General features: G+C 44.4%; 1 protein-coding gene across 4 annotated transcripts in view; it reads left to right on the top strand.

Annotated features, from left to right (window-relative positions):
* DMD (dystrophin) overlaps positions 1-13,328 on the top strand; it is a 2,642,350-nt gene that overhangs the window by 2,303,946 nt on the left and 325,076 nt on the right. For all 4 annotated transcript variants that reach the window (XM_056556147.1, XM_056556148.1, XM_056556149.1 and 1 more), the window contains one exon: positions 12,069-12,129. In XM_056556147.1, coding sequence (XP_056412122.1) covers positions 12,069-12,129 — 61 coding nt within the window. The remainder of the gene's footprint in view (positions 1-12,068; positions 12,130-13,328) is intronic.

The following is a 13,328-nucleotide window of genomic DNA, read 5'->3' as shown; positions in this document are numbered from 1 at the left end:
TGGTCCCTCTGTACAGTAGAAATAAAGCTGGTCATAGACACTAGAGAAGTGTTTGTTAAATCATCTAAAGGGACTGGCTAACAATTTCACGTGTATGGTGGCCTACTGACTTTCCACCAACAATAGATGTCAGGTGTGTCTGGCAGTGACTTCTTCCCCTCTTTTCACTGAAACCCCATGCACAATTGGCCAAGCAAAGGATGCATGTGTCTGGAGGGATCAGGAGTGATAGCTCACAGCTGAACAGCCACCTTGTTTCTAATTTCCTTATCACATACATGTATACACCATAGGACTTCTTTCAGTTCACCTGTCAGTATCATTATGGGAGGAAACCAAGGAATGCAGAGATAAAACTACAATGCAAAATAAATGTTGCCCTTAGGTGTATCAAAGTATACCTTTCACTTGAAAAAAATGTTGATATGTCATAAAGACATTTCAAAAGCTTTTATCAGTCAAAGTCCGAGTGTTCATAACCCGACTAATCACAAAAACGAGGCGAGAAAAGTCTGCTCTTAGCATGTAGTCTCCCGGTTCTGTGCCACGTAACCTGGACGGCCTTACAAAGAAAGTCGATTGGGCCAGCCATGTTTTAGACACATAGTAGGGAGAGGGGTGGGTGGCTGTCTGCTTCTCTCCCCACTCATTCTTGTGTCATTTGTTGGGGTCTGATTACTGAAGCCTTAAAAAAAGATACACCTCCCCTAAATTTATGTTCAGAACACCAGCTTAAGGCAGCCGTGGTCATGATGATACTCAACGCCCCCTCCATTCATGTCTATGGGAGGGGATGTGACGGCTGTGGTTGCTCATCACACCCCCTCCCATAGACATGAATTGAGGGGGCATGGCATGATGTCCCGACCACATAAAGGTTTAGAATGACGGGATGCCAGCTCGGAGATTGCGGGGTATACTAGTCGCCAGACCCCCACCAATCAGACATCTCCTCCTCTATCCTTTGCATAGGGAATAAGGTGTCTAGAGGCAGAGTACCCCTTTCTTACATACCTGGAAATACTCCCAAAATATATGCAAAATGTACTGTATCTATGGTTTTCTAGTCACCGGAGTGTTCATTTATCCTCCATTGGGCTGGTGTATACTATTACACCTTAACTGCATAATAAAGGGAAGTATATTATGCTTTTCTATGTTGTATAAGTAAATATAGTTACATAGTTACATAGTTACATAGTTACATAGTTAGTACGGTCGAAAAAAGACATATGTCCATCAAGTTCAACCAGGGAATTAAGGGGTAGGGGTGTGGCGCGATATTGGGGAAGGGATGAGATTTTATATTTCTTCATAAGCATTAATGTTATTTTGTTCCAGGAATGTATCTAATCCTGTTTTAAAGCTGTAAATTGTTCCAGCTGTGACCAGTTCCTGAGGTAGACCATTCCATAAATTCACAGTCCTCACGTAAAGAAGGCGTGTCGCCCCTTGAGACTAAACTTTTTCTTCTCCAGACGGAGGGAGTGCCCCCTCGTCCTTTGGGGGGGGTTTAACCTGGAACAGTTTTTCTCCATATTTTTTGTATGGGCCATTAATATACTTATATACGTTTATCATATCCCCCCTTAAACGTCTCTTCTCAAGACTAAACAATTGTAACTCCTTTAATCGCTCCTCATAGCTAAGATGTTCCATGCCCCATATTAGTTTAGTCGCGCGTCTCTGCACCCTTTCCAACTCCGCAGTGTCCCTTTTATGGACAGGTGCCCAAAACTGAACAGCATATTCCAGGTGAGGCCGTACCAATGCTTTATACAGGGGGAGTATTATGTCCCTGTCCCTTGAGTCCATGCCTCTTTTTATACATGACAATATCCTGCCGGCTTTGGAAGCAGCAGCCTGACATTGCATGCTATTCTGTAGTCTGTGATCTACAAGTACACCCAGATCCTTCTCTACCAGTGACTCTGACAGTTTAATCCCCCCTAAGACATACGACGCATGCAGGTTATTAGTACCCAGATGCATAACTTTACATTTATCCACATTGAACCTCATTTGCCAAGTGGATGCCCAGACACTTAGTCTATCCAAGTCATCCTGTAACTTATGCACATCCTCTATAGACTGTACCATGCTACAAAGCTTGGTGTCATCTGCAAAGATAGAAACAGAGCTGTTAATACCATCCTCTATATCATTGATAAATAAATTAAACAACAGTGGGCCCAGTACTGAACCTTGGGGTACACCACTAATAACCGGGGACCAATCAGAGTACGAATCATTGACCACCACTCTCTGGGTACGATCCATGAGCCAGTGTTCAATCCAGTTACAAACTAAAATTTCCAAACCCAAAGAACTTAACTTACCTGTCAGACGTCTATGAGGGACAGTATCAAACGCTTTAGCAAAATCCAGAAACACTATATCCACAGCCATTCCTCTGTCAAGGCTTCTACTCACCTCTTCATAAAAGCAAATTAGATTGGTTTGACAACTTCTATCCTTAGTAAACCCATGCTGGCTATCACTTATAATACAATTATCCCCTATGTATTCCTGTATGTAATCCCTTATAAGTCCTTCAAACAATTTACCCACAATGCACGTTAAACTTACCGGTCTATAGTTTCCTGGGGAAGACCTAGAGCCCTTTTTGAAGATTGGCACCACATTCGCCTTGCGCCAGTCCCTTGGCACAATACCAGACACCAGAGAATCTCTAAATATCGTGAACAGGGGTACAGATATTACTGAACTTACCTCTCTAAGAACTCTTGGGTGTAGTCCATCCGGTCCTGGGGATTTGCTTACATTTATATCACTTAACTTACCTTGTACCATCTCTACATTAAGCCAGTTCAGTACATTACATGATGTGTTACCAGCACTGACCTGGCCAATGTCAGCTCCTTCTTCCATAGTGTATACAGAACTAAAGAACCCATTCAGTAGCTCTGCCTTCTCTTGATCGCCTGTGACAACCTCCCCATTATCATTATTAAGGGGTCCTACATGCTCTGTCCTTGTTTTTTTTGCATTTATATATCTAAAAAAATATTTAGGATTAGTTTTGCTTTCTTTGGCCACCTGTCTCTCATTTTGAATTTTTGCTGTTTTTATTACATTTTTACAGATTTTATTAAGCTCCTTGTACTGTTTAAATGTTATAGCTGACCCATCAGATTTGTATTTTTTTAAGGCTATTTTTTTGTTGTTTATTGCTCTTTTAACATCATTTGTCAGCCATGTAGGATTTAGTTTTAATCGTTTATATTTGTTCCCCTTTGGTATATATTTAGCTGTATAGTTATTTAGAGTTGATTTAAAGATGTCCCATTTACCTTCTGTATCAGTATTTGACAACACCTCCCCCCAGTCTATGTCCTGTAGTGCAGCCCTCAGCCCAGGGAAATTTGCCTTTTTAAAGTTATATGTTTTTGCCTTCCCCGCCTGTCTTTGTTTTCTACATTTTAAGTCAAAAGTAACTATATTGTGGTCGCTATTACCAAGGTTTTCCCGCACAGTTACATTACCAACCAGCTCTGCGTTGTTGGAAATGATCAGATCCAACAAGGCATCACTTCTTGTTGGGTCCTCCACAAACTGGCCCATAAAATTATCCTGCAATAAATTTAGGAATTGTCGCCCCTTTGTAGTTTTAGCCAACCCCGGACCCCAATCTATATCTGGATAGTTAAAATCTCCCATTATTACCACTGTACCTGCCTGGGCGGCCCTCTCTATTTGTTTATGAAGCCGAACTTCTATCTCTTCAGTGATATTAGGGGGTCTGTAGAATACACCAAATACTATTTTTTCAGTATTTCCCTCCTTTTGTAATTCTACCCACAATGATTCCACATCCTCAGAATCATCACACACTATGGCATCGTTCACACTGACTTTCATACCACTTCTTACATACAGACAGACTCCACCACCTTTTCTGTTCATTCTATCCTTGCGAAACAATGTAAACCCCTGCAGATTGACAGCCCAGTCATGCGAGGAGTCCAGCCATGTCTCAGTGACCCCAACTATATCAATATGTTCCTCCAGTATCAAGGCCTCAAGCTCCCCCATTTTATTTGCTAGGCTTCTGGCATTTGTGAACATACACTTTACATTTCCATCCTTTATGTTATTGGGGTTAATGGGATTCAAGGGTGTAAGTTTTATTTTCCTATGAAGCTTATTCCTATTAACTATTCTAACCCCTCCCTCCGCTCCACCCCCAGGTACATTTATAATTCCCACCTCTCTATCTACACTATCTTCCCCCTCTTTGCTGTAGGTTCCCTCCCCCCAAGTCCCTAGTTTAAACACTCCTCCACCCTTCTAGCCATCTTCTCCCCAAGCAAAGCTGCACCCTCCCCATTGAGGTGCAGCCCGTCCCTACGGTAGAGCCGGTAACCGACAGCGAAGTCAGCCCAGTTCTCCATGAACCCAAACCCTTCCTTCCTACACCAGCTTCTGAGCCACTTGTTTACCTCCCTGATCTCCCGCTGCCTCTCTGGTGCGGCTCGTGGTACTGGTAGTATTTCAGAAAAGACTACCTTGGAGGTCCTTGCCTTAAGCTTGCGGCCTAAGTCCCTGAAATCATTTTTAAGGACACTCCACCTACCTCTTACTTTGTCATTGGTGCCAATATGTACCATGACTGCTGGGTCCTCTCCAGCCCCGCCCAACAACCTGTCAACCCGATCCGCGATGTGCCGAACTCGTGCGCCAGGCAGACAACACACTGTTCGGCGATCCCGGTCTTTGTGACAGATTGCCCTGTCTGTCCCCCTAATAATTGAGTCCCCCACCACTAGTACCTGTCTGGCCTGCCCTGTACTCCTCTCTCCCTCCTTACTGGAGCAGACACCCCCCTGGCGGTCAGAGGCGGTATCCTGCTGCAGTTCTGCTAGCTCTGTAATGGCATCCCCCTCATCTGCCAAGCGGGCAAACTTGTTGGGGTGTGCCAGTTCAGGACTAGCCTCCCTGACACTTTTTCCCCTACCCCTCTTTCTAACTGTAACCCAGCTAACTGCCTGACTGTCCTGCAACTCCGTCCCACTGTCCTCCCCCACCTCTATTCCCGAGAGTTCCTGCTCAGTGAGCAGGAGACTCCTCTCCATGTTGTTAATGCTTCTCATTGTTGCCAGTCGCTCCTCTAGATGCAGGATCTGGGCTTCCAAACGGACAACTAGCACACATCTCGCACAACAATATGCACCCTCAAACTGTTGTTCAAGGATTGCATACATTGAACAGGATGTACATTGGACTGCATTTTCCAACATGGAGGCCATCTAGTTATGGGGTTTTTACAAATGTATAGGAAAAAACAGACAGTCAAAATTACACTTACATTTTTTTGTAGACCTTGTGGGTTCAAAAATTAACACTCACAGCGATCTCAACCTCCTGCTTTCAAACTCCAGTTTTTGAAACTCCTCTTTCACGCCCCCTCTAACACAGCAACACTCAGAAAGAGCAAGCTCTCAATAAGAGTCCCAAGCTAAGATTTATACACCTGTGCCCAATCTACTCCTCCTCCCCCTAGAGGTGGAACAGAGAAAAAAAAATAAAAAATGAAAAAGGGTGTTTAAACTCTAACAGTTATCCCACTATGTGCAAAAGAGAAAAACTTACCCAAAATATGAATGTGGGCTATAGGCAGTCACACCCACTCCACAGATTCACTCCGCACAACAGATAATCACAGTTTTTGAAACTCCTCTTTCACGCCCCCTCTTACACAGCAACACTCAAAAAGAGCAAGCTTTAACCAAGGTTGCCTATGGGCAACATCTGCCACTGAAGGGCCATATAGAAATTACATTACTGAAATGTCAAGTGCAAGACTGGGATGTGGTGTGAACAGAGCCTTGTACGCATAATATCTAAAGAGGGGCATAGTAAAGGGATCTATATTAATACTCATTGAGAGTAGTTACATCACAGTGTACTTTTATGTTATATCTAATCTCATTGAAGTGTATTGAACAATACAGTATGTATCCTATAAAAGGTTGCCTACAGACAGATACTGTAAAAATGTTTGTTTGGGAAGACTTATTGTGCAGGTTGTATAAACCATACGTTTTATTATAACAGGAAAGATTAATAACAAAAAAGATTTCTTGAAGCACATTAGTCAGTCTGCCAAGTTTACTAGGGACTGCAACTTATTTTAAGTAAGATTGATAGAGTAGGTGGAGTCCCAAATTAGAAAAATAATTGGGCCCAGAATGGACAAAAGTGGTCAAAAATAAAAAATATAAGAATTTGGCAACAACCTAGCAATTCTGTGTAGGTGAATTTATTTATTTTATTGCTCTTGTGCTTTTCTAAATCTTACAATGTTTTCCCAGACCTAGGAGGCATAGGCAGCTTTTGTACTGTGAAAAAATGGTAGACAATGGAAAAGGTGTAACCACAAGGCTTTATACTGAGAAAATCTAGAATGTCTCAAGTGGGTGGAACATAAAATACACAAATTCTACCACTCAAAGGTCATATAGTCCAGGCCGTTATCATTGAAATATCTTATTATTTTTATTATTATGCTTATGTTTAGTATAAACATTTCTGTGAAGTTCGTTACAATTCTCCTTATGTAAAAACTTTGGATAAAAATCTGCATTTCTTTTTATGTTTACAATGGATTTATTCATTGACTTGTATCTAAAACAAGATTTCTGCTAGGTATAAGAAAAACTTTTGCTTTTGTTGTAATCGCAAAAGCTGCCAAGAGCAAAAACAACAATGCAATATGGATCACATTGTGTAGGCATAATACAAGCAACTCAAACAGATTTTTGAATCCTTTTGAATACTATCAGTGCATTGTGCCTGTATCACTGTGCATTTTGCCTTATTCCACAAAATTAATTCTATCATTTTACTGTATGTACACATAAGGAGGAGATTTTTAGTATAGAGTTATAGTATTGATGTGACTAGAGATGAGCGAATTTATAGTAAATTCGATTTGTCACGAACTTCTCGGCTCGGCAGTTGATGGCTTATCCTGCATAAATTAGTTCAGCTTTCAGGTGCTCCCGTGGGCTGGAAAAGGTGGATACAGTCCTAGGAGACTCTTTCCTAGGACTGTATCCACCTTTTCCAGCCCACCGGAGCACCTGAAAGCTGAACTAATTTATGCAGGATAAGTGTTAGGATTCGGCTAGCTGGATGTGGATTCTCTGTGTCAGCGAGGGATTGGCGTGGACCGTGTCGGTGGACCGGTTCTAGGGTTGCTACTGGTTTTCACCAGAGCCCGCCGCAATGCGGGATGGTATTGCTGCGGCGGTAGCAACCAGGTCGCATCCACCGGCAACGGCTCAACCTCTCTGACTGCTGAGAAGGAGTGGGACAGAAGGACTAGGCAGAGGCAAGGTCAGACGTAGCAGAAGGTCGGGGCAGGCGGCAAGGTTCGTAGTCAATAAGGATAGCAGGAGATCTGGAACACAGGCTTTGGACAACACTAAACGCTTTCACTGGCACAAGGCAACAAGATCCGGCAAGGAAGTGCAGAGGAAGTGAGGTAATAAGGACAGGGAGCAGGTGGAAGCTAATTAGGCTGAGGAGCGGAGTTGCGCGCGCCAGGACGTGACAGCCGGGGACCGGGACAGGTGAGTGACTTGGGATGCGATTCGCGAGCGGGCGCGTCCCGCTATGCGAATCGCATCCCCGCCGGCAATGTCAGTGCAGCGCTCCCGGTCAGCGGGTCTGACCGGGGCGCTGCAGAGAGAGGAACGCCGCGAGCACTCCGGGGAGGAGCAGGGACCCGGAGTGCTCGGCGTAACAGTACCCCCCCCCCCCTTAGGTCTCCCCCTCTTTTTGTCGGGGTGTTTCTTCATCCGGGATGAGGCCTGTATGAGGGATTTTTGAGTCTCTTTCCAGATGGTGGAGAAGTCCCGGGAAACCTCCTTAACAGCAGGCAAACCAGAAGGCGTGGGAGTAGGGAGGGGGGAAGGGTGTGAAGCTGGGCACGGGGCAAAGTGTTACCAGGACGGGGGCTTTGAGGAGGAGACATAGCATAGTCCAGATAGGCCGTGAGGCATTTTTTATGGCAAGAAGCCCCCCAGCTCTTGATCTCCCCGGTGGTCCAATCAAGGGTAGGAGAGTGGTGTTAGAGCCATGGCATACCAAGGAGGACTTCAGAGGTACAGTTGGGCAAAACAAAAAGTTCAATTTTTTCGTGATGCCGTCCAATACTCATGAGCAGGTGTTCTGTGCGGTAACGCACGGTGCAGTCCAATTTAACTCCGTTGACCGAGGAAATGTAGAGCGGCTTGACGAGACGGGTCACCGGGATGCAGAACTTATTCACCAAAGAGTCCAGAATAAAATTTGCAGAAGAACCAGAGTCCAAGAAGGCCGCAGCTGAGAAGGAGGAGTTGGAAGAAGGAGAAATCCGCACGGGCACAGTGAGACGTGGAGAAGCTGACTTCGTACCAAGAGATGCCACACCCACGTGAGCTGGGTGCGTGCGTTTCCCAGACGTGGTGGGCGAATAGGGCAATCCACCAAGAAGTGTTCGGTACTGGCGTAGTACAGACATAAATTGTTATCCCTACGGCGAGTCCTCTCTTCATGGGTCAGACGAGACCGATCCACTTGCATAGCCTCCTCGGCGGGAGGCACAGGGGTAGATTGCAAAGGATACTGTGAGAGAGGTGCCCAGAGATCAAGGTCTTTTTCCTGGCAGAGCTCCTGGTGTCTCTCAGAAAAACACATGTCAATGCAGGTGGCCAAATGGATAAGTTCTTGCAGGTTGGCAGGAATCTCTTGTGCGGCCAGCACATCCTTGATGTTACTGGATAGGCCTTTTTTAAAGGTCGTGCAGAGAGCCTTGTTATTCCAAGATAATTCGGAAGCAAGAGTACGAAATTGGATGGCGTACTCGCCTACTGAAGAATTACCCTGGACCAGGTTCAGCAGGGCAGTCTTGGCAGAAGAAGCTCGGGCTGGTTCCTCGAAGACACTACGGACTTCAGCGAAGAAGGACTGGACTGTGGCTGTGGCAGGATCATTGCAGTCCCAGAACGGTGTGGCCCAAGACAAAGCCTTTCCAGATAGAAGACTCACTACGAACGCCACCTTAGACCGTTCTGTAGGAAATTGGTCCGACAACATCTCCATATGCAGGGAACATTGAGACAAGAAGCCCCCATCGGGAGTCCCCATCAAATTTGTCCGGCAGGGACAAGCGGAGGCTGGCGGAGGAGATGGTTGCTGCTGTAGCAGTGGCAGAAGTTGGCAGAAGTTGCTGTAACGTGGCGGTCAACTGCGACAGCTGCTGTCCTTGTTGGGCAATTTGCTGCGATTGCTGGGCGACCACCGTGGGTAGGTCAGCGAGACTTGGCAGCGGCACCTCAGCGGGATCCATGGCCGGATCTACTGTTAGGATTCGGCTAGCTGGATGTGGATCCTCTGTGTCAGCGAGGGATTGGCGTGGACCGTGTCGGTGGACCAGTTCTAGGGTTGTTACTGGTTTTCACCAGAGCCCGTCGCAAAGCGGGATGGTCTTGCTGCGGCGGTAGCAACCAGGTCGTATCCACCGGCAACAGCTCAACCTCTCTGACTGCTGAGAAGGCGTGGGACAGAAGGACTAGGCAGAGGCAAGGTCAGACGTAGCAGAAGGTCGGGGCAGGCGGCAAGGTTCGTAGTCAATAAGGATAGCAGGAGATCTGGAACACAGGCTTTGGACAACACTAAACGCTTTCACTGGCACAAGGCAACAAGATCCTTCAAGGAAGTGCAGGGGAAGTGAGGTAATAAGGACAGGGAGCAGGTGGAAACTAATTAGGCTGATTGGGCCAGGCACCAATCACTGGTGCACTGGCCCTTTAAATCTTAGAGAGCTGGCGCGTGCGCGTCCTGAGGAGCGGAGCCGCGCGCGGCAGGACGTGACAGCCGGGGACCGGGACAGGTGAGTGACTTGGGATGCAATTCGCGAGCGGGCGCGTCCCGCTATGCGAATCGCATCCCCGCCGGCAATGTCAGTGCAGCGCTCCCCGTCAGCGGGTCTGACCGGGGCGCTGCAGAGAGAGGAACGCCGCGAGCGCTCCGGGGAGGAGCAGGGACCCGGAGCGCTCAGCGTAACAATAAGTCATCAACTGCCAAGCCGAGAAGTTGGTGACGAATCGAATTTACTGTAAATTCGCTCATCTCTAGATGTAACGTATGCTAATGTTTGCTGATATTACATTGTTATTCATCTTTTTTATTATATTATGTAGTAATTTTATATTGTCTCCATTTTCACAAATTCTGACAAATTATGGAAACAAAAGATTTTTGTAGGGTTTATTTTAATCCTTTACATACTTGCAACTGCTAAGCCTGCGCAGCATAACGCCATTCCTACCTAGTTCTCCACCATACCAGACCAATTCCTCCTTAGTTTTCCTTTGTACCAGGCCCCTCCTTACTAGCATAAAGCATAGCTCTGATCACACTCTAGCTGCAGGATATCTGTTTAAATTTCATAGCCCAAGACTTTCCTGAAACAACAGTGATCAGATACGAATTTGTTGGAAGTCCCATAGATGTGCATGGGACTTCAGACAATTCCAATTCCTGATTTCTGTAGTCTCAAGCTATGAATTTGCCAGAAGAATCAAACTGGTATCCTGCGGCCTGGAGCGTGATTGATGTTAAGCTATAACCTTGTGGCATACCACCCCTTCTTACATTTTTTTTTATACATTCCACTCCTTTTTATATCTTTATCCTGAGTGCCCTTTCTATCTAATATTAATCATACAATGTATGTAATCATACAATTCTGTGTGTGCTGATGTGCATTCATGACTGTAGTTTGGCATCAGCCTGTCCTAATCTACCATGACAGCTGCAAGGTGACTTCAAGGGGTACTCCACAGCCCCAGCGTTCAGAACATTGTTCGAATGCTGATTGCAGGGGTCTTGATGTCACGGCCACGCCCCCTCAATGCAAGTCTATGGGAGCTGCCACGCCCCCTCCTATAGACTTGCATTGAAGGTGTGTGTCCGTGACATCACAAGGGACATGGCAGTGAGGTCACGACCCCAGCTGCCAGCGTTCGGAATAAAATGTTCCAAATTCTGGGGCAGTGGAGTACCCCTTTCCGTGTGTGTGTGTGTGTGTGTGTGTGTGTGTGCTTATTTGTGTGTGTGTGTGTGTGTGTGTGTGTGTGTGAGTGTGTGCAGTATAATGGGGACATCATACTAGCCAGTTTACATCCACTAGCACAGGGAAAAATAAAAATTATAAAGTAAGCCTCCAAATGCCATTATTCATGATATATAAAAGAAGACATAATGCTACTCCTCAGAAAAGTTTGTTGAAGGATTAGTGACCATATATGTTGTTATGATTATTTTAGCATTACAAAGGCTTGTCATCAATAGATTTATTATCAGCTAAATTTAACATGAATAGATTATGCAGTTTCCATTTGGTGAATAACATATTCTTCCATTTAGTATGTAGAATAAATCTAGTATATAGAATAGCAGTAATGGTAATTTGTCTAAACAGAAAGATGAATTTGTGCTCACATGATGCATTCATCAAGATAAATAGTATTTTCATATCCCCAAAAATAACATATGTAGCACTTATAGGAAACAAGCCTTTGATTTGAATATTTAGAATTACATAGAAGCTTATGCATGAACTGCTGTGTTGTTCTATAAAATTACTCTCTACAGGGAATCATGTCCAGGTGAGTTTTCACAGCCGCTCAATGCCTACAAAGCAGGCCCTGTTATGTTAGGAAATTGGAAAAATAAATCATGACACAAAAACAGCAGAAAAAGACAAGGAAGAGCAGCAGTGAGAGATATAGCTCCCGTTCAGACTTTCATCTCCCCGTTAAGTTTTCCTGTGCAGAAAGCATGTGTTTAATCACTGTACTTGACTAAATTTATCTCCCCTCAGCCTAGCATGTATATTTCACCACTGTTCTGTAGGTTAATCCTCGCTGTCCTCAAGGACTACATCGGGCAAATAGACCCATGTGAGCCTGGTCAGGTGTACAGCGGCGGACGTGAATTATAGCCTCTCTGTTCTGCTCTTATCTTCATCTCAAATCTTCCTCTTTCTTTTTCAGCTTCGGTCCAGGGTCCATGGGAGAGGGCTATCTCACCAAATAAAGTGCCATACTACATAAAGTAAGTGCCATATTTCCTTTGTAATATAAAGTAATGAATAAAGTGAATATGTTCTGATATGCAGTGTTTGGATTTAGAGAATTTTTCTTTGTTCATCTTTGCAACTTAGGTTTTTGTGACACCGGCTAAACTGTAGCTAATGCAATGCAATGACCTAAAAAGACACCGTCGTCGGAGAGTATACTGCATTAGTGTAGCATCCCTTACAAGGCTCTAAATCATGTGATATTTGCTTGCTGACCTATATAAAATGAGTTAGTAACCTTGTTCTCCCTTGGGCAGATGTCTTCATTAAGTGCGGTCATCACAGTTAACGCAGCCCTGGCCTCAGATTGCTGGTCTAAAGATTTTTCTTTTCCTTGTACAAAATGATGCAACCTAATTGCTATTGCCGTTCTCTAGAGGTCATGTTATTTAAAACTTGATGATAAAATAACTTAAACTGGTGTTGGCCTTCATGTCTCCAGCACCAAAACAGATTAGATCGGAGTAACAATGACTCCTTAGTTGGCAGTATAAAATGTGATGTACCTATCCATATGTGTAAGTAAACCACTGTCTGACAGAAACATCGTCTCGTTTTAGTGGGGCATTAAAATACAAGGTAATACATCCCCCTGTGCCACATTATTAACCTAACACAATATATCTGTTGTATGGTAGCTTATTTAACATTGTTTATTGCTGATCTACCATATATTTATGCTAAGTCATACATTTCAAGATGTAAGAAATGGCCTTGCTTATGAACCCTTTGACTAATATAATGTACCAAGCATTTTCTCTTCATCTATTTGAGCAATATTTTTTACAATTTTCTTTTTGATATTTTCAAAACTCCTAAAACTTCCCATGCAAAAAGCTGTCAGCATATTTGGCCAACAGATATTTTTGTCAAATGAGCCAAGTATTTGTGTAGCAGAGATCTCTTTCATGAACACAAGTTGGAAAACTTAGCGATCCAACATGACTGATCTCCCTTTCCCCCCCCAACATATCCCATTGGATGGCATGAGAGATGCTCCCATACACATCAGATCATTAGCCAGTTAGGCCAAAATGAGTAGATTGCACCAAGTTTTATTGAATGTCTATGGCTAGCTTTATCAAAGTTTCTGCCCAGTTTAAGACTCACTAGACTAACTTTTACAATAAAGTAACATGCATGGCTAAGGGGACAGTTTGTTCTCTCTAACCTA

The sequence above is a fragment of the Hyla sarda genome, chromosome 2, assembly GCF_029499605.1.
Source record: "Hyla sarda isolate aHylSar1 chromosome 2, aHylSar1.hap1, whole genome shotgun sequence".
Classification (NCBI taxonomy): Eukaryota; Metazoa; Chordata; class Amphibia; order Anura; family Hylidae; genus Hyla; species Hyla sarda.
This window is presented reverse-complemented; position numbering and strand designations above follow the sequence as displayed.